Raw genomic sequence first — 22,937 nt, 5'->3', positions numbered from 1 at the left:
ATTAATGAACTCTGAAAGGATGTTGGATTGAACTTTTGTGGTCTCTAGCTGTTATGATAAAGATAATAGGGATTAAAATTGTTTAAGTCATTAAATTTAAAAAAAGTTGAGTGGAAAATAAGGTGTTATTTTAAAAGGAATGTTAAGAGATTAGGATTTGCTGGATTAACAAGTTGAACTAGAAAACAAGAAGGGGAGGTATGAGGAAGTCAAAGAAACATGTTATTGAAAAATTGTTATTGAAATTGACTTGTTTTTAATATTTTTCTTTTTCTTTTTCTTTTTATGTTTATATAAAATTGGAAAATCTAATAAATATTCATATAAAAAAAAATACATGTGGTGCAATGACCGAATGAGACGACCACCCCAGACTCAAGGAAACCATTCCAAGAGCTTACTGGATTAGGGACTTTGGATAGCCTTGTTAAAAAAGTGTTATATAACAGGATATATATTTCTTATATATCCTAAACTGCTTTGTATGTTCTTTAAGATTAAAAAGAACAAGCTGTCATTGTTGTCTTTAAAAGTTTTTATTATGCTTGAAAATAATAAAGTATAGCACCTATATTTTCAAAAGCACCTGTCTTTCCATTTTGAGCTAAATATTCCAGAGTCAATCGATGGCCAGACAATGGCCAATTTCACATGATCAAATCTCATCTTAGCAGAATGAGATATGCATGATTTTCACCTGCCAGAATAAAACTCCATTGCTCATCCCTTCATGCATGCAAGCAAGTAAGTCAAGAAGTCTCAGTTAACCAATTCTTCCTGTTTGATTCAAATCAGATACTATTGGTTAATGGCTTGCATCTAAGCTTCCTGGGTATGGAAGCTAAATTGTTTTATTGTGTATTTTAATTATGTGCAGGCATATTTTATAAAGCGTGTTATCTTTCATAGAGAGCATGTGTTGCGGTGGGGTCTGATAGGCCACACCTCTGTTGCTGGGCGGCTTAGTATGGGTGACCATCTGCAGTGATTGGGCAGCTGGGTTACTGGGCAAATTTTGGTGTTGCCATTTAGGGGGACGGACCAAAGGTTATAAAATCAAGTCATGCAGCACTGACTGGGCTCTTTTGCTGCATGCATCGGATCACCCGCCCACCCTCCCTAATCTAGGGCTATTGCGTTGACCTTGCTATGCCTGTCATGGGGTCGTCTGCTTTTGGGACAGGGGCCTGGTAGGAATTTTGTCCATTTGGCTGATTGACTGGTGCCATTTGGTTTTTGCCTACTGTGTAGCAAATCATCACAACTTGTAAGGTTACAATTAGGCATTGGTTAAAAAATTGATTGGTGGAGGGGTAAGGATTGGTGGTGCCTGCCCCTCTAATGCTGCTGCTGCAAAGGAATTCCGTTAAAGGAATCCAGGGGCTTGCCAATCTTTCGTCCATTCTCCTGAATGGGGCTTAGGGCTGCGCAAGCCCCCGGGAGCATGCGGGGGGGCGGGGGGCGGGGGTGAGGGTCTGGTGCCCGGCTCCATGCTCTCCTCAATATTGTTTTCCCTTACTGGCTTTCTCTGGAATCCGGAAGTCAGTTCTGTCCCTGGGCGTGGCGACAGATAATCATAACCAATGCCTAAGCAACCACTCACATTTATGTATTTTAATAAAGTTGTGGCCAAAATCATGCCAAAAACCTTAAACAAAAATTATGTGTGAATTATTTAGGGGCTGCTTGGGGGACCTCGACACGCAACTAGCTTTTCTACTTATAAACTACTTAGAAGCTATTTGGCAAGTAAGGAGTATATTAATCAAATGATCAAACATTTTATTTGTATGCCACTTTTCCATAGTTAAAACCATGCTCAAGGTAGTTTACAACATTAAAAAAAAAAAGTACACTAACTGCAAACATAACAAAAGTAGTCATAAACAATAAAGACATACCCTTCCAATTGTCCCTGTTTTCCAGGGACAGTCCCAGAATTACATCCTGGCTTCTGATTTGATCCCAGAACGTCGCTATTTCCTCTGCTAGTGCTGCCACCGCAGAGCTCAAGAAAAAAGATGAGTCAGTTGCCATAGCCCTGTCTGAGTCATGTTGGCAAGCAAGCAGGGGCTAGGTATTTCTGAGGAACACTTGCTTGAGAACAGAATCCACATATGAAGTCAAACAGTCTAGTGGTTAGGGAATCCAGATGATCACAAAGGCAAGAGCCCAGATGGAGGGCAGAAAGCTGCAAGGTAAAGCTAGGAACTACAGACATTGTTTCCAGCATCTGACTACTGCTGAGAGCTCTGTTTAAGAGGTTTGGAGCCAGCTGGTTCTCATCAGTGCATTCTGCTCTTTGTCTCTGATGGATGATCAGCTGCAGGTGGGCTCACTCCTCCTTCTCCCTCTTCAGACTGGTGTTCAACAGGTGAAGTTGGCTCCTCAACCATTATACTGATGCTTGTTCCGACTGGCTGTGAGGTATAATCCTGTTGCCTCTCCATGGCCGCTACTGCCAGTCTCCTCCCTTGGGCACCTCATAGTGACTGCTGGAGAGTTAGTGAATAATAGGAGAGCCTGCTGCCACCAAGGCCCAGCCTCACTCTGAGGGGCAGGCAGAGGGCAAGGCTACCCTGGGCAGAAAGAAAGGGGGAGTGGAGCGCAAGGTTTGTTTGTTTTTTAAATGCTTTGTGTGTCTGTGTTTAATCTTGCCCTTTTCCAAAATTTATTTATTGATGTGTGCTTTTCTTTTTGTAAATCTACCAAAGAATAAAATAAAATCAGCATTAAGAGGTTTTCACTGGACGGTGGAGGGTGTGTGTGCTGTGTCCCATTGGTGTAGTGGTGGTGGACACGGCCCAGGACTGACTGGCTAGCAGCCTGAAGGGCCCTGTCCTGCCTCTCTCCACCTGGCTTGGGGCGAGGCCTGACAGGATCCATAAAGGAGTTCTGCTGCTGGGCAGAGAGGGCTCTGTTTTTGTCTGTTTTTTTAATTCCTTTTATTTTCTATCTATGTCATTTTAAATTGTGATTGATATTAATGCTGTGTTCTTAGTTTTAGATTTTATGATTTATGTGGAAATTGTTTTCCATTTGGTTGTGTACTTTTTGATGTGTTTTATTTATTGTTTATGACTTTTGTTATGTTGGTATTTATGTAAATCTTCTCATTCTGTAAGCGGCCTTGAGCACTGTTGTAACTATGGAAAGGCAGCTTACAAATAAGATGATGATGATGAAATTCTTGGTGGGGGTGGGGGAGGGCTATAAAATGGGGGGTTGAGGAGGGTCAGTTATGAGGAGTGAGAAATGCCCTATCTTCATCTGAGCAATGTTGGAGGATATGTAAACAAAGCACCAAAATGTGCATGAAGAAATATCCACAGCTAACCAGAGCCACATTCCTATATATTACCTAAAAGTCATCAGTACAGGAAAATGCAGAGAAGTAAAATGAAGACATAAAATAGAATCCATTTGAAAGACGTTCATACCAAACTGGGTGGGGGGGGGATATATCATTTGGGCTAGTTTAATAGTCTCTCTCATTAGGAGAAACGAACACACACTGAGAACATATCTCTGCCTTCTGATTAAGCAATGAGCCAATACAGCTGTAAATCTTCCAGAAATTCCCCACGGTTCAACTCAAAAGAGCAGTGTTTTACTCTTTTCACCTCCTATCCTTCATTTTCAGACCATCATTGTGTTAAGTACATAGGAAAACTCTTCATCATGCTGTTAAAAGAAACAGGGTTTTTCCCTGCTATCCTGAGCAGCTTTGATACTGTAAGTTCTTCTTATTTTTAGAGTGATAAAAAAGATTCATAGAAAGGTAATTAGTCTATTGACTTCATAGCAGAGGAATGATAAATATTTAGGCCACAATTATTCACCTTAAAAATTATATGCACAATAAAGCCCAATTTCTTTCTCCATCTACCCTGTAGGGCAGATCTCTTTGTCTGAACTAATTTGCACAGGAAGGGAGTCTGAGGAACATAGGCATACAGTGATAACAAGAAACTTAATCTCTAGGCCTTGCTGATAAATTTAAAATTGACAAATCATTGGATGAATATGGAAACCACCTGGACTAGAATTCTGTTAATTTAGTCCAAAATCCATATTGGAACAATATGTTTATTAGACCAAACAAACAGCACAAAATAGGCTTGTATACTATTTAGTGACATTTGGTTGGTAATAAAGATATTGTCTTAATATGGATTTCAGTATTATTCTCATTGGCCAATGTGGCTGCTGTATTGCAATCCAAATGCATATTTTAATTCATCATTGTATGTAATTTTATGTGTGCACTTAAATTAATTTTCCTTCTCGAATTGCACTTTGGCAATATGTTTTTCTCACTGATCTATTATATAAAAGCTGATATATTTTTGAAGAGTACCATTATGATCAATGACCAGAATTGTGAATTGACATAATAATCTCTCTATATAGGACAACAGCTAAAGAGTTGTAAAACTTTTTTTTTTAAAAAGGACATTTAAAAATAGTATATAGTATATCAAATAAGATATACAAGTTAAATAAGGTATATAAGTGCCCATGATTCTTGCCATACATCACATGATTGGATGAAAAGTCAAATTTTCCATGAGATAAATCATATTAAAAAGTGCTGCAAAATTAAATCTGTTAACACAGAACAAATGCAAAGAATGAGGTGTTTGGGCAGAAGGAGATGAAAATATATTTGAACATGGCCCTTTCCTTTTCCAAATTCATTTGTTAACTACAACACCATCTTTCCTATCTAAAAATAACATTCAAATGCTACAAAATGCTGAGTTTTCATATTAGATTTTTGCTGGCTTTACTTTATTTTGCACTGTAACACATGGCATGTAGCTAACTGAGCAATTTGATTAGGGTATTTCAATTTCATGCCATGATACTGAAGGTCATGAATTTAATCTTCCTCTATTCATTGTCACCATTTCTGCTGCTGCCCATAAATTAAGTAAAGCAACACTTTTGCTGAATAACTGGCCATCTACTCTAGAAATACCCTCCAACAGCCCTTCAAACAAAACAAGCCAGTGTTCGTATTCTAGGTCTCTGCCTAATGGGGGCGAATCCTATTTGTGCCTCCACACTGTCTGTGTGGGGAATGAGGACATTCAGAATGAGGGTGGTTTGTGACTTCAGGAGAAAGGGCTGCATCTAGCCTTAAACGCAGGCCATCAGCAGTGCCAGTGCTGACGTCATTCTAAGGAAAACATCAATGATTGGGAGTGGAGAAGTTTTCTATTTCTCTCAATAAGGGCAACAGAAACGTATCTTCCCTGCTTGCAAACTTTACATTGTATCTTGATAGCATATTGAGTGGAGCTTATGCTACCTTTGTGCAATCCTCAGGATATTCATTGAGTGTAATCCTATTGCACGCTTACCTGGGAGTAAGTCCTATTGAACTCAGTGGGACTTCTGAATAGATCAACATAGGATTGAGCTGCTAAAATATTCCTTTCATCATCTTTCTATTGTTTCATCCAATACAGTAATCTGTTCCTGTTCCAGAGAAAAAGCCTCTGGGCGAGTGGCTGTGGAATTACCTTTCTTTTTTTATATTTTATGTTTTCTAGATTTCTAATGAATCTTACTGCCATTTGAAAGCACGGACACACACACCAAGTATAAGCATGACTGAGTCTCAGACTAAAAATCTGTAAGTATATTAATGCTTTAATATTAACTGCATTTTTGCACTGTAATTCTATCTGATATTTTCATTGAAGAATAAGGTGTTTCTATATGGGATTTATTGACCAGATTTAAGGCAGAGCCCTATAAAACTAACCTCCATGCTTTAAAACTGACCTCTCAGCATCTTGGAGGGATCTGCCATATTCCACACCTGCATGTCATGTCTCCTAGCCATTTGCCAACCCTGTGTATTTGTTTGGGGCTGTCACTTCACAGTAAAAGAATGTGGTGGGGTCCTTCCATAGTCTTGGCAAATAGCCACACTTAGGCACTTTCTTTCTTTTACCTTCCAGCTGAAGGCTCAGAACTGTTGCTTCATTTTAGCATTCAAGTCAAAAAGAGCGCCAAACAATATATGTGACCTGTGTTTAATTTTTTTTATGCTCCACACTTAAAATTATTATTCACAGCATTCACCATTAACAGTGGACTATTCAGATATAAAACTTCTGTGTAGAATTCACCAGTATTTTGCATATGTCTATAACATGTGAAGTAGCTGTTTTAGTACTCAAATGGAGAACTGAGTTGCCAAATTTAAGGTAAATGGAAAAGTAATTAAATAAGTATTGACCAAGAGGAAGACCCCACAGAAACATTTGCTTACAATCCCTACCCCGCAAGTAATGCCATCTAAACATGGTATCAGAATGCCACAGATACAATAAAGCCAGACTACAGTCAGAAAGCAGGAAACAACCTACATTTAAAGCACATAATACTAGAAAGGTAGTCCAGGCTACAGACCACAGGTCAAGTCACACAAACTTTATGCAGTCAAGGAATTAAGGAATCTAGAAACCATTTTTGTATGGGGAATAATGAGCTTCAAGTCTAACCCCAAGTGAACAGATGATAAAAAAACTAAAAACACACATAGAGCAGATAGGTAATAGAAGTGAGACCAAATATAAACTAATTAAATGTATAATAATATATAATAAAAGTATTCAATAGCTTCCCATACTTTATCTTATGGTAATCCTTATAACAATCAAAAAATGTAGATCAGCATCATTATTTCCATATTGTGGACTACAGCTCAAGTAACACATACATATTATTTGATCAAGGAAATAAGTACATAGGCAACACAAAAATATGTTCTCTTGCACTATGGATGAGCATACAACCAACAGCAATAGGATCAAGATCTGGACCATGGTCCTACCTGGTCATGGGCTATGGCTGAGTAGGTAGTGGGAAGCCAAATAAACAGCACAATCAGGTGGGTGCTGGGTGCCATACTTTTAGAAGGACAGTCACTATATTGAAGCAGTCAGCCAGTATGGCTCCTTCTCACTGCTTCTCTCTCTCGTTCTCCCCAATGCTGGCCATCACACTATAAGGGCAGCTGTATGCCGCTATCATGAGGCATAAACACACCATCACTGTTTTGAGTAAGCCTGGGTCCTCCATGCTACTGCTCAATGATTGAGGAACAGCCTCCAGAACCAAGGGGTGGTGATAATTTCAAGTATCTGATGTACATGCCAGGAAAACTAGACTGTCACGGAAAACTGGGGACCCAGTTTCACCAGCCCATACCCAAAAAAACCAACAGCGGAGCGAAAACAAGTCAGTTAGCAATCAGAACCAAGAGGCATTAACATAGTCCAAACATCAACATCTTTACATTTTTCTGATTTCACTCCCAGTGTTTGCCAGATTCACTGCATTCAGCCGGACATTTTTTGAGCAACCACCACTATCAGTTTTAACATTACTTAGTTATCGTTCATTTGTCTGCATGCCTCAGTCAGGGCCATAGCTACTGAGGGGAGCTATCTAGGTATTTTGCTCCACTGAAGCCTCCAGAGAGGTGTCATTGAGGCTCTGGAGGGGGATTCCAAACTGGGTCTTTGACCTGGGTAAAATAAAGCCTGGTTTTGGCCCTGCCTCAGTTTCACTCCGTTGGACAGACTCCTGGATTTGACCATGGTGCTCAAGCGAGCAATTCTTGGCAAATAAATAAAAAACTGTAGGACATTATTAAAGCAGTTTATACTTTTTTAAATCAATAAATTATTTATTACTTAAGTAAGTTAGAAATCAAAGCATATTCACCTTTCTTGTCATCGAAGTACAGAGTCTGTTGAGCTGGATTTGACCACTGGAGGGAGGTGTTATCATTTTGATCAACCCTACAGGTCAACGTTGCTGTTTCACCCTCGATAACTGTAACATTCTGTGTGAGCGGAAACTGCCCTTGGCTACCTGCAGGGAGGATATATAAGAAAAAGAATGCAGGTTAGATTACTGCAACACATTATATGTAGGGGTGTTTCTGAAAACGGTTTTGTGGTTTTTATGATGTAATGTTATGTTGTGAACTGCCCTGAGATCCATGGATGAAGGGCAGTATAAAATTTAATAAATAAAACAAAACATTAAAACTTATAGGGGAATAGTAATAGCTTTAGTCTCCCAGAGGCTTGTGCATTGGGTAACTGTTGTTTTATTAGTTTATTTGCAGGAAAAATAAACCTAAGAAACATTAGTATTGTCCTATAATGCTTGTCCATCCTTGTCATAAAGATAAGCAATTCAGGGAAAACAACCTCAATATCTGAAGTATTTACCATATCTGTGGATGATGAAGAATCACAATATTCATGTGATTGTGGTAAGCTCCACTCATGCCCATTAAGCTGTCATCCTTATAGAGTAGTGCAGGAGGGGCCACTGGAGATAAATTAGAGAAGCAACCAGCAGCTACTGTGTCACAAGGAGAGGACTTTTGGTGGTGGAATTCAACACAGAGGAGGTGGAGCTAGGGCTCCATGCAAAAAGATAATGAATGACCTGTGCTGGAGCAAGTATAGATTCAGAAATCATGCATTTGCATCGTGCTGGCAGCAAAAACTCCATTGCTAAAGGGAAGAAAACTTATGGAAAGTATTATTTCACGGGGTCTACACTTTTTAAAGATTTATTTATTTATTTTGTTTTTATGCTACCCTTCATCCAAAGATCACAGGGAAATTGATAAAATACAATATGCTCCAAGTATGAATAACGTTGAATATCACCTTTAACATATTAAAAACAAAATGTATCATATACTGCATTATTTATTTAATCCAAAAGAAGCACAGGGCATAGGGCAACATGCAGTAAAACAACACCTATAAATAAAACACATTCAAATAACTGAGACATAATGAAATATTAAATATAATTAAATCCATGAGCCTGAATTAAAAATTTAAAACTGAAAACACATATAAAACACATTTTTCCTTCTCCACATTTCCCACTCATTCTTCCAGCATTTTAAAAAATGGTCCTTGCTTCCCAGTGTCTGTTGATGCAATACGGTGTATGTAAAACCTAACTATGAAAGCAGTCATAACTTTGTGTTTGATATGAGTATGAAAGCAGTTTATGGATAGAGGCACTGAAGGAGTACAATAATGGTCATTTTTTTGTCTGGATCCACTAGAAACCAGGCAAACGAAAGTCAAATGGTTGATGGGGGATTATGCACAGAAAAAAATGAAACGCATTTAAAGCACATTCTAAATGCTTGCTTGGAATTCTCTGCTTTTTTAATAAATCAGGGAACGATTTATTAAATGCACTGTTATGGAGTTACAGGTTGTGTAGCAGTTAGAGTGTTGATCTAGGATTTAGGAGACCAGGGTTCAAGTCCCCATTTAGCCACGAAACTCACTGGGTAACCTTAGGCCACAAACTGCCTCTTAGCCTCAACTACCTCACAGGGCTGTTGTGGGGATTAAACGAGAGGCGGGAGAACAATGCATGACCCCTTGATTTTATTGGAGAAACTGCTGAGATACAAATGCATTAAATACATAAAATACACCATATAAGAACTAGAAGAAGCTCGTTATAATTTGTATGTTGATGTGTAGAACTGCTTTTTCCTGGTCAGATCTCAATGTTAACAACAACAACAACAGTAAATAAATTATAACTTCTTTTTCTTTCCTTTGCTTCTCTACTGGTGAAAAAACTCGCTTATTCGTCTTGCTAAATATGGATCACACTGTTTCAAAGGAGAATTATAATTTGATGTCCCTCACAAATCTACCCAGTTTCCCCTTCTGTCTTCCAGTCTCGCCTAGATACTTCTCATTAGCTGGAAATGTGATGATTTTGCTTTGCCATATGTGGCTCCAGCATGTGCAGAAACTTAACAGCTATCTTGTTACCAATTATTTGAAGGAGTAAAAAGAACATGTATTTATTCTACCACCTACATCCACATCCATGAAGAGAATTGAATTAGTAATCCACACCGAGGGACAAAAGCATAAATTCCTCTGAATCACAATGCACATGAACTGGAACCATATATACTGTGAAACATTTAGAGGTTAATTAAACAAAATAGTGGTCTTCTGGCAGCACTTTCCAAATTGTGGCTCTAGTTAACCATATAGAATGCGTAAAGAAATATATATGAAGAAAAGAAACCAAACAAAAATACCCTGCACTGAGAGCAACAATAAGGATTACAATAATAAAAACAAAAACATCCTGGTAGTAATTACTGAGTTTGGAATAAGCTTAGCAGGATGTTGAAAAGCAAGCACCAGCACCATAGTATATGAACATATCTACACAGGTGAAATATGATCCTAAACCGATAATGCTAAAATGTAGCTCAAAGTACATGGAGAACGTTAAGTTGGATTCCACTTGAGGTCAAATCCACAAAGTCTAGAGCTGACTTTATTTTCTTGTAACACGAAGAACAGTTAAAAGACTAAAAAGTCAAGAAAAAAGGTCCTGGGGGTTGTTGTGTTGATCAGCTGCAGCAGACTAACAAAACAACCAGGAGTTATTTATTTTCAAAGACTAACAACTTTATTATGGCACAAGCTTTCGTGGACTAGAGCCCACTGCAACAGATGTATGGCATGAATCTGTCTGCCTATCTACATACACATGGTGTGGAGTGGGGATGTAATAAGTGGGGTCAAAAGGAAAGGAAATGCAGAAATCCAGAGACAGTGAAAATTAAATAGTTAACTGTGGCTTCATTCTTGCAGCAAAACAAAGTTTCATGCTGTACTTAATATGATGTATATGCTTGTTTTACACTGGCATCATCTCTATGAGGGGGAAGGGGGGTGTCATCTCTGAAGCAGTGCTGAGAAGACAAACATGCATGTTTCATTTCTGGCAAAATATTAATGAGAAGAAATGGAACAAATGCCCATGTCTGTCAAGCTGTATCCTGAGTAATTCAGAATATCTCACAAAGAAAATAATTCTGCTGCTTGAAGGCAAGCAAAACACCCAGTGGCTAATAAGATATGTTTTCTGCTTTTGATCATTTATGCATTCTTCATTATTAACAATTTCACCCATCATGTCAATATTTACTTTCTTTGATGTTCTTGGCTTTAGCAATGCCGAGCTAGATTTACAGGAACGCTGCTTATTCTGCTTATGCATAGGCAGCCTGCAAGTGCAATCACCGATATAAATTATGATAGAACTTGTTATATTTTGGAGATTTACACATATAAAACAGTATGAATGAGTTACGCTCTGAACCAGGACCTGTAATTCACATTTATATGTACCTCTCAATCACACATTTGAGGTGTTTTATTATTTGAAAACTGCACTGCACTGAGAAGCAGTATTTTGTGGCACCATGGTACCTTTCGGTGGCGGAAAAATGGAAACTTCACTGACATTATCCAGTTTTTAAGGGCTATGAAAATGCAAATTTAAAAATGTGTCACATTTTTATACATTGCATAAAGTAGAAGCAAAGGGGAAATTAAACAGCATTCACTGCCTTTGCTTCTGATGAGTAAATTAAAAACTATGAAAAATTGCCAAGGTTTCTGCTCACTTCACCACAGGGGATTCCAGCTGACTTTCTTTCCATTTCTATTAGCTGACTTCTTTCCATCTGTATGTCATGAAATTGCCTCTTAAAATGTTGTCCTTCTGTATTATATATGCTTAGAACTATCAATGCAATCTGTTTGGATTGTATATATGGTTCATCACAGATATTTAGTATCATTTAGATGCCATTCTATGTAGCAAAACACTTAAAACATGGCAATTTTGAATACTGAAATACATGATTTTGTTGGACTTGTTGGTGTGCCCCTTTGGCCCACAAAATAACTACCAATATGGCAATGCTGATCGGCTGAGAGTATCCCTGATGAATTAGTTCAGCAAGCTGCTCATGAAGCTAGCAGATGTTTACGGTGTCTAGGCCTGTAGAAACCTTATGGACCCTTTTCCTTCTCCTCCTCCCAGGAGCAAATGTCAGCACAACAGAGATCTGGAAGCATGCCATACAGCAGCACAGACAGAAAAAGCTGTCATGGAATACAGGCATGGTGCTGGGTACTAATTTTATTGGGTAGTTTAGTTTTACTAAGATCATTTCAAAATGTACTGCTTACAGTGCTAATTATCCATTTATGTTTTACGACGTTTCTTTCTCAGTGCTAATTCTGATGTTACACAGTTCCAAAGGACAGAGAAGCAGAAAGCAAAATTAGGTGGCAGACCTGTGAGCCGATCATAACCTTAAAAAAAAAAAAAAAAGTTTTGGGGAAAGTTCTGCATGAAACATATAAGCAAAAAGATTTAACAGGGAGAATTCTAAGGCAAAACAAGGGTGTAACTGAAATAAATCCCCTAGTTCCCTATTAATGCCTGGTAATTTCTGTTCATTGCAACAAATGAGCTATTTATTGGTAATCAATGTAAGTGGCCAGAAGAATTGCTTCTATAATTGTAAAGGGAGGAGGGTGTAGATGACTTTGATTCAAAATAAACTGTTTTGCTAATGTCAAATATTGAATGTTATTTAAGGACATAGGAATGAGTGGTCCTGAGCAGTTTTGTGACAAATGTTTTCTAAGCCATAATTATGACAACTATCAAAAGTAATTTTGTTGGAAATGAGACTGACCTTAATTAGACAGACATTATTATTATTTTTGCCTTTGCTACAATGAACATAAGAGCACAACAAGATCCCTGCTAGATCAGCCCAAAGGTCTTTCTTGTGTCCAGCTTCTTATTTTCCACAATGTCCAACCAAATGCTTCTGGGAAGCCCTTAACAATGGTTTATTCCTCCTAAATGTGGAAATTTTATATAAGCAAAAAAAAGTTAAAATGTCCAGTTCTGTGCTAATTCACAAGTAGATTATTTGGAGCAGATTACACTGGGGTCACCTTCCGTGATGTAAGGTCACCCACTCAATTACTTGCAGGGTCACAACTTCACTGGAAAACCAGATGAGCTGCAGTTTAACCAAAATAAATAAATAAATCTATTTATTGGATTGTAGATCTAGATTCCAAAGAGCACACAATTGACCCCAGGTGGGTAGTGTATAATGAGAAATGATGAGCACAAGTCCATACAGCTATAGATAACAAATATTTCACCCATCAGTACAGTACTACCATCTAAGCCAGGGGTTGTTAACCTGGTCCTACCACCCACTAGTGGGCATTTCAGGATTCTAGGTGGGCAGTAGGGGGTTCTACAGCACATGTTGAATCCTCCTTCCATCGAGCACTGGTGGGCAGTAAGGAAATTTTACCATCAAGAAAGATGCATTAGTGGGTGGTAGGTATAAAAAGATTGACTACCCCTGATCTAAGCAATCACATCTGATCTAACCTTCTGAACAGACAGTTAACTTTTATCTTTAACATTGATTTATGTATTATGGGATTCAGGTTCTATATTTCATTTCAGAAATGAATCTCTCAAGGTGGTTAATATAATAATTTGAAAACATACAAATATAATGAGTTTTATTTGATGTCTCTCTGCACATCTGATATGCACAGCTGACAATGGTTCTCCACCCCATACTATGAAGGTAGCAATGGATGCCTACAGCAGCAGCTAATGCATCATTTCCCCCTCTTTGAAGCTGCCACAATAATATTTTTAATAAACAGTGTTGCCTGTTATAAATTCTCTCTTACAAATGTGTATGTTTGGCAAGATAATAACAGGCCACCCTCAAGCAACAATAACAAGCAAAGGAACATGACCTGGATCATAGCTGAGTGACAGAGCACATGCTTAGCATTTGAAAGGTCCTAGATTAAATAATTAGTATTAAACAATTAGCATCACAGTTAAAATTATCTGAGGAAGCAGATGATAGAAAGGACCTTCAACTGAGTTCCTGGACAGTAGAAAATACTGGCTATAGATCAATGGTTTGCAAATATTAAATGCACTTGATCCAACTCTATGAGATAGCACTGTAGTGAAATTCATATACTTTCATTTCATCATTTCATCAGAAATACTAATTTCATGCATATGCAAATTCAACTACAATTCTAATTATTAAACAACAAAGACATTTTTCATCAATGTATATGAACGTAAAGAACATAAGAAGGAGGGATATAGGATAGAAGTTTTAAAAATCATTGCCTTATGACAAATCTATTAAATTTTATTGTCCCAGCAAACTGAAATGGATCAAAGCTAGCCTATTATCAAGAATAAAACAACTTCTGCTATCAGCTATAAATTATGAATGGAGTAGGCATTTTTTTCTTTGTCAGCTAGTACTACAGAACATCCTGAATGAACATTGACTGCTAAAGCTCTCATGTTCATTTATGATGAATTATGCAGATCATCCAATACCAGAACAATATTAAGGTGCTGGAGTTTTTATTCCTAAACATACGTTATGAATTCCAATGCACCGGAGACTTTCTTTCATATTCACACAGGGCCAATAATAGGGAGATAATATTTGATATCAGCTGTCAACTGATAAAGTGAAGGCTACTTCTCACACAATATTCTGTTTCATTGGGACTCCCATCTGGCTCAATGCAGTGGCTTGCAATCCCCTAGTCCTAGTAACAGTAGTAAAGTCAGCACAATTAAAATGAGATTCGAAGATCCTGCTCTGAGCAAAAGCAATCTCGATAGCTCTGGAGTCATGGACACTGTGGGATTGGCAATGGTAAGCAATGGCCAGGTTTATCATGCTGCACTACTGCAACATACATTATAACATTTATAATAACTTTCCTTCCATAAATGGAACTGGGATCACTGAACAGGGCTTACCCTATCTCCAAATATCTGCTTCTATGAGTTGATGGACTTTTGGGAATGATTTATAGTGTGAGGGGCTTCAGATGGGTGGAGGAATTGAAGATAAAAAATGCACCCTTTTTATGTGAAGAGAGGAACAACCTAAGCTACTGTTTTATTAATATACAAGTTTTGGAAATTAAAGTGATCCTGCATTCAAATTAAGAGAAAAGGTAAATATGACACTGAAAAGAAAAGAAGTTTCATTGGAGTGTAGAAAACTGTCTCCAAGTTTCTAATGATCCTGAATTAATATGAAGTATATTGAGGAAATTAATAGTGACAGATGAAATACTGTAAGTCCACAGCTATGTAATTTATGAGAAGATAAAGAAAAATTATAACTCATTAGAACAGAGCTTTCCAAACTGTTCATGTTGGTGACACACTTTTTAGACATGCATCTTTTTAGACACACTTTTTAGACATGACACACTAATTGTATTTTACTAGTAAACCGGTGGGCTGCCTACTCCAATTCCAGCCCTGGGAGGAGCGCAGGGAGCATTCACATGACACATCTACACACTGCAGCTGACACACTAACATGTCACAACACATAAGTTTGGAAAGCTCTGCATTAGCTCCTAACTTTTCTTTAGCAAACTTCCTTGCAGCATCCTTTGCTCTTTTACACCCACCCAGCCAGTCATCTCTTATCACAGAATCATAGAATAGGATTATCTAGTTCAACCCACTGCAGAACAGAAATCTCAGCTAGATCATACATGACAGGTGGCCATGCTATCTCTGCTTTAATATCCCCAAGAAAGGAGAGTCAACCACTTCTCATAGGAGTCTTTTCCACTGTCAAACAGTCAGAAAGTTCTTCCTGATATTTAGTCCTGATTCTCCTTTCTTGTTTCCACTGGTTCAGGTCCTAGCCTTTAGAACAGGAGTTTACGTCATCCATTCATATATAACGTTATGATAGGTCTTCCTTCCTTCCTTCCTTCCACTATTCTCCTCTTGGCAGCCTGGTTGGGGCTGACATTGCTAGTTTCTAATGAGCTGGTCCTATCTCTAGAGGATGAAACCCTGTATTCGAAGCATTAACTATGCCTAGGGGCCAAAACTCTCTCATATCTAATAAAGTCAGCCTCATTATTTATTTATTTCACTTATATTATACTTCATAATATATCCCACCTTTCTTCCATCATCAAAAAGCATCATGATCTCCTTTAAGCAAAGCATATATGTGGTTCCCAAGAGTTTTTTCACCCAGGTACTGACCAAGCCCTCACTTGCCTACCTGCAGCAAATAAATGCCTTCATGCACCTTTGGCTATAGCATAAGGGCCCAAAGCGGGGAGCCATAGATCTATTGCAGTAGGTATCCTTTGCTGAATCTTCCAAGAAGTATTGACAAAAGATGTCCTGTGATACTTCCCATGTGCCCCAACATTTTGTGTTTCTTTTACCTTGCCCCTGGTGTACACCACAATCCTCATATGGGAAAATGGCACTAGAACCATCCCAAAGCCACAAAAAAGACACAGTTTTTGCCTGGCTGTTTGCCAAGTACAACACTATAAACGAAAAGATTTTGGGGTATCACTTGCCATTTTGTGGAGCTGTAGCAATGAACAGTAGCTCTAGCATAAAGACCATTCATATGACAACAACAAATACTGGTGTACAGTCTCCAAAGAACTACTTTCCTACTTCACAGCCTATTTCCTGACTTCTCTAATAAAAACTTTTTTAAAAAATCCTCTCCAACTTTGAACAGATTTCTGCATTGCATGTATACTACTGGTATCTAGGCAAATCCACATTCAATTTTTTAAAGAGCTTCATAAAATAAACATAAACTTAGATTTTGTGATGAAGTTCGTAGAGAAACAGCTGTTAGGTTTAAAGTTATTTTAAGATTAAGAAAGAGAGATTTATGTGTAGCGCTGTCTTATCTATTAAAATTTGTTTAAGGTGAATTCAATTTGTATCTCAACTGTGGTAACTACAAGGCACACATTCTAGAGTACTGTCAGTACAGTAATTCAGTTACTGTAAATGATTTTGGGATAATGTCATATTTAATTTTAACTCAGTATAGTCTACAAAAATATTTAAGAATATATATTTTGAAGTAATGTCCAACTCAATCATCATAACGTGACTCAGAGAATAATTGTATTCTGTCATTTACCACTGTCCACTCTTTTTGAATTAACAGAATGTATGTATGAAAGATAAGGTAGACACTCCACATCTTCCTTCCTTATTTTTCTGTTTGTTTGTGCAGTCACAAAATAAATATTCAGTACAGTGTGTCACAATCTTAAGTTCCAGAAGGGTTTATCTCAGAAAATAACAGGAAATAAAAGTAAATCCCTCTCGCTCCAAACAAATTCTGTTATATTACCCAAGTTACCCAGTTTCCCCTGGCCCCACAATCTAGTGTGTGTAAACAGAGTAGGAAAAAATACACACTAATATGCATGAGAATGCAGTAGATTACAGGAATAAGATACTCCCACCTGCATGACCAGCACCACAGAATAAAATTGGGGGACTTCATGTCTACCTCTTGACAGCCGAGTTGTGGGGTGCAGTGCTGGAAGTCAATATTCTCTCCCCAGTTTATCTATCTGAAACCGTTGGCAGAAATCATTGGACTGTCTGCTAAGCCGTGTCATCCGTATGCTGATGACACTCAGCTCTACTTTACTTTTAAATCTGAATCAGGAGAGTGCAATAAGCTGTTGTTAGATGGCATGGCTGACCATACTGCCACATTCTGCACTAGCAGCAGCTACCAAACCAAACATTCAGACAGCTCCACAAAGAACACATTAAGTCATCCAACGGTGAGATATCAATGCATGAGCCACTGTAGCTAAGCTATCCTGTTCAAGAATTGATACAGCTGGCACACCAGCTGAAGCTAGTAAAAAGAGGCCACTTGAGCATCCAGTGACAAGCATGAATAAAGGAGTACTCCCAAACAGGTAGCTGACCTGAACAATAGAGCCACTATGCCAGGAGCACCAAAGGGTCTCCATCTTTTAAGAATTCTGGCTCAAATTACTGGCCACTGCCCCGCCCATCACTGTGTCCAGACACTGGCCCTGGGCTTGCACATGGCTCAGATGTCAAACAAAAAATTCCGTTTTTAATTTATTTGCTTCACATGTCCTCCCACCTCCCCAGCAGATTTGTGGAAGTTCAGTGACCAAATTTCTTGGCTTTGGGAGGCTTTCTGAAACAAAAATCTGGACTCCCCTAGGTTAAAGGCATAAGATGATAATTAGTATCTATTGAGGAAACGATGTGATGGAATGATATAGAAAAGGTCGCTGTAAGGAGGACAAATGTAGGCAGAAACCTTACAACAAAAGCCAGAATTGAAAGCTTAACTTGCAGTAAAAGATACTGACAAATTGGGCTACTTTCTATTTTAATATCAAGTTTCTCTCTTTTAAATTCAGTCTCAGAAAACCCAAGGAGAAGAAAAAGGTAATGGCTGTGTGTCCTTTGATTTCCACCCCCACCCTGTGAAAGCTAGCACTCATGACAGTATCTTTACTGTTCTATTTTAAGATTTAATAGTAAAAATACTGTGACATATTTGAGAAAGAAATTATTTAAAACATTAAAACAGTCATTAAAATCAGCCCAGCTTAGGATCCTTGTTAAGGAATGGAAATTATGAATTCAATGAGCATATCACTAAGGAAAATTTATTACTCAGTATCAGCCTTTACCAAAACCTATCAAAAGCAGAAATATTTAGGACAAGTAAAAACCAAGAAAGTCTACAGAAGCCTTACATTTTAAATCAGACTCTTGTAGAATATAACACTTTCCTGTGCTTTTTTCCTCTTAAAAAATGTTTAGGGGTTCTCTCATTTTCCTACTCATATTGAAATACTGCCCCTTAATGAGGCCAAACTTAGATTCACAAAATGTTTAGGGGTATGCATATCCCTGCATCCCCCCAGAAAAAAGCACTGGCACTTTCCCAGGTGAGTTAAGTTTTACATAACCAGTTAAGGTGTTGACTGTTAATAGCGCTACTTCAGAGTAAATTTAAGAACCATGGTTCAAGCATTTATGTCACTGAGATAAAAATGAAAAGAAAAGCAGAAAAGGGCAGTAACAGTCAATTGATAAACTACTAAATTAAAAGGTACAGAGGTGATTATATCCTATCTATTTCTTTCGAGATTCCAAAGTGTCACCCCAGAACCTCATTTGATTTGTGTGCTGAAGATTTTAATATGCCACTGAGAAAGAGGCAGGCATATCGCCACTAGACTCTGTCTGTTAACTATTTCTCCATTTTCCAGGCATTTCTCTAGTTAGATAATTTTAGACTCTGAACTTGATAATCTTAAGAAAGACCTCTTTTTGGAAATGTGTGTTTCTTCACCTACATCAAAATGGAATAAGTCAGTTCAGAAACTTCAACTGGTGCAGAATTCAGCAGCCAGGTTGCTCACCAGAGCAAAATAGCTTGAGCATATTACACTGATCCTGGTCCGATTAGTTTCCAGGCCCAATTCTAAGTGCTGGTTGTGGCCTATGAAGCCTTAAACAGCTCAGGATCGCAATACCTCTGTCCATATGAACTTACCCAGATCCTGAAATCATTCTTTGAAGCCCTTCTTCATGTGCCTCCCCCACAAAATGTCCAGAGGGTGGCAACATGAGGACAGGCTTTTTCTGCAGTGGCTCCCCATTTGTGGAATGCTCTCCCCAGGGAGGTTCACCTGACACCTTCGTTATACATCTTTAGGCACCAGGCAAAATGTTCCTCTTCAAAGCGGCTGATTTGGCTGATTACATCCGCTACCCTTTTAAATGTTTTGGGGGAGGGGAGGGAGTTTATTGGTTTGTTTTGCTCTTGTTTTTATTATGTATTTTTGTGACTTTTTTTACCTTGTATTTTTGTGTTATGTACTGCCCTGAGATCTACAGATGGAGGGCAGTATACAAATTTAATTTTAATAATAATAATAGCCTGCCTTTATATCTGGAATTTTGCATAACCCCACTATTATAAAGCACAGCTAGAAACATAACTCTTTTTCAAGCCTTGTAGGAAGAAAATACACATAGCACAGTAGGTGAGCAGCACTTTTCTTGACCCTTTGCTACCTGAGGTTTTATACTTATTGATAATGCCTACCTTTGAATTATTAGCCGCATCCACTAAGAACAGGTAGAGCTCTATAATTTACGCACAAGCATATAGGCAGGATCCCATTCCCCTCCTTTTAGAAGCTATTCTTAATATTGTCAGTGTGCTTACCGCTGAGAGCACAAACCATGCAGACTCCAAGCTAGATAGGTTGCTGAGCTTCATAATTGCACCCCTATACCCCAGGACAGGAAACTTAGTGACTTGTAATGCTCACATCCAAGACAAGACAGCCACTATGCTACCAACTCATGTGGGTTCTTCAATTACAAATCCAAGCAGGTGATACAATCTGATTTGTCTTATATTAAGTCAAGCAGCTTCCTGGGTTTTCTTTGGGAGGGGAAGGGGGAGATAGCTAGGTTTTTTTATAAGCCAATGAGGAAAGGGCTACAGCTCAGTGGTAGAGAATCTGCCTTGCATACAGAAGGTAGAGCTGGAAGAGACTCTGAAACCTTGGACAGCAACTTCAAGTCAGTACAGACAATACTGAGACTGATAAACCTGTGGGTCTGATTCAGTGTAAGACAGCTTCCTATATTCCTATTACTATTTTTTTCCCTTTATTGGGGGGTATCTTTTTTTTTAATCATATACCAAACTGTTTGTATGAACCAACTGTGCCCCCACCTCAAAGTTTTAGGAACAGCATAACCATACCAGCAAACCAATGTGAAAAAAGAACAACACACTTTGTTTTGGGCTCATAACTGTGCTGCACATTGCATAGAAATCTGTCATGTCTTATCCAAGGAAGCAGACTCTAAAACAGGGGTGGGAAACCTGTGGCCTGCCAGATGTTGTTAGAGAGGATGGGAATTGTAGTCTAAGTTTTGACCATGCTAGGCTAGCTGGATATGATGGAAGTTGGTGCCCAAGAACATTAGGACTTTCACCATTTGTCTAAAACAGTGGTCTGTTTCTATTGGAATACAGTTACATAATGTTTTTAAAAGAAAAGAATTGGAATTCAGCCATGCATTAAATACCTTAAAAGTTTGAAAAGACTGCGCTTTTGGTTGATTTTCAAAATAATTTTCCACCTTCTGAACCCACACTTTAAATACCAAAGGACATATTTTATGTCCTTTTGTTCCTGCACATTCAGCTAAAGTGAATCTTCCAACCAATGAAGCTAAGCCATGGTACTTGTTCCATAGAAATACCTTTTTCTTTAAACTCTGTCTTTCATGTTAAGACACACGTGTCACAATGCAGGGCGGGGGGATCCATTTTGCCAAGATGCTTAGAGTGACAGCTAGATCTATAGACTCAGTAGTTTATGGCTAATTATTGCTCCTTTCAAGCTTCTTTTTATATTCCAGCTCTTCCCATACACCCACACACTTGTAATCTAGCAACAATATGCCTTTCATTTATTCCTTTTCTGCTGAAGAGCCTGTATATTCCTGACATCTTGGCTGCATGTGCTTTTCCAGTTACAAACAACTTTCTTTCTTTAATCTCATCATTTGTAATTTTCTACACTTCTTAGTCCCTTGCCATTCAATTCTTTTTTCAATAGGGGATCAAATATGAAAAATAAGGTTCATTCAAACACAGAGGCATGGCTGTCTCAAAAGGCAGCAACAGTTTCAATGCCAACACAGGAGACAAATAATTTAAAAATGTTCAATTCTATTTCCAATAACAAGGAGATTAAGAAGAAGTAGAGACACTATAAAATATTTTGATTATTTTAAGAAGAAAGAAGACTCGTTAATCAATTTCTAGAGCCTAAATAAGTACAAAATGTAGACTAGATTACTGCAATGCTCTCAGTGTAGTGCTGCCTTTAAAGACAGGGTGGAAACTTCAGCTGCTGCAATGATCAGCCACCCAAATCCATCTGGGGCCCCACTTAATTGATTACCTACTCATTTCTTAGCTCAATTCAAATTGCTAGTCCTGATTGGTCAGATACACCATGGGTCTCCAACGTGATGCCTGTGAGCGCAGTGGTGCCCTTGAGGTCTTCTGTAGACACTTGCCAAGCATCTGAGGCCCACCACCACGGTCCTACATGACTCTATGATTATTCTTTTCTCCCTTGGAAAGTTACAGAGCAGAATGAGGAAGAGTAGCAGTGTAATTCCATAGTGGCCAATATAACATTTGTATGCTTTTAAACATATTTTGTGCTTTAGCTAAAAGCATTTAAATCCAATTAACATCAAGCTGTTTGTTTGTTAGCTGCTTGATCTTCTCTACAAAAAGAGTGCAGAAGTATGCTGCAGGTAGTTTAAATGCTTTCTTTTTATTGTGTTTTAATATGTAACAGTTTTGCAACCTCAGGAATTTATCTGTAACTTAGATAACCTTTTCCCCTTAAAAATTGTTTCCATTTGTGGCAATGTACATCAAAAGCAAATGCTTCATGGGCAAGTGTCAAACTTACAGTAATGTTTAGTGGAAACTGTGGAGAAAATATTTTTTGGCAAATGACCGGTGACCAAGGTAACACATGGAAGCTCATTGACTTCTACAAATAAATGCCTCCAGAATGGACCTCTGTACAGGTGACACTTCACTGTGCATTCACAAGCTGAATCAAGGCAGGCAACACCTTAGTGCAGGCATAGGCAAACTCCAGCCCTCCAGATGTTTGGGACTACAATTCCCATCACCCTGACCACTGGTCCTGTTAGCTAGGGATGGTGGGAATTGTAGTCCCAAACATCTGGAGGGCCGGAGTTTGCCTATGCCTGCCTTAATGATTTGCTTCTTTTCAACCCAACATTTATCATTTGTAGGGAATGCAAATGTCACAGAACCCCCCTTTTTAAAGGGTTTCATGCTAATTAGCATCATATTGCATCATCTAATGAATTTTATTTTCAGATTCCCAGTCTCAAACTCAACAATAACAAAGTTGCTAGCTGACACCAGGATTTCGGTGGCTATTCTGTTTCTGCACTTTATTTCAGCATTATCTCATTTCCCATAGGGAATTTTTCTCTCTGTGTGGTATTTATCTTAAACTATGTTAAAATTCATGTAC

The 22,937-nt window shown here is 38.3% G+C and overlaps 1 protein-coding gene across 5 annotated transcripts in view; it reads right to left on the bottom strand.

Moving 5' to 3' along the window:
- CADM2 (cell adhesion molecule 2) overlaps nucleotides 1-22,937 on the bottom strand; it is a 365,475-nt gene that overhangs the window by 141,663 nt on the left and 200,875 nt on the right. For all 5 annotated transcript variants that reach the window (XM_083611653.1, XM_083611652.1, XM_083611654.1 and 2 more), the window contains one exon: nucleotides 7,750-7,899. In XM_083611653.1, the coding sequence (XP_083467779.1) occupies nucleotides 7,750-7,899 (150 nt within the window). The remainder of the gene's footprint in view (nucleotides 1-7,749; nucleotides 7,900-22,937) is intronic.

The sequence above is a fragment of the Podarcis filfolensis genome, assembly GCF_964270895.1.
Source record: "Podarcis filfolensis genome assembly, chromosome: 4".
Lineage (NCBI taxonomy): Eukaryota > Metazoa > Chordata > Lepidosauria > Squamata > Lacertidae > Podarcis > Podarcis filfolensis.
Note: the sequence above shows the minus strand (reverse complement) of the source record. Positions and strands in the feature narration are given on the sequence as shown.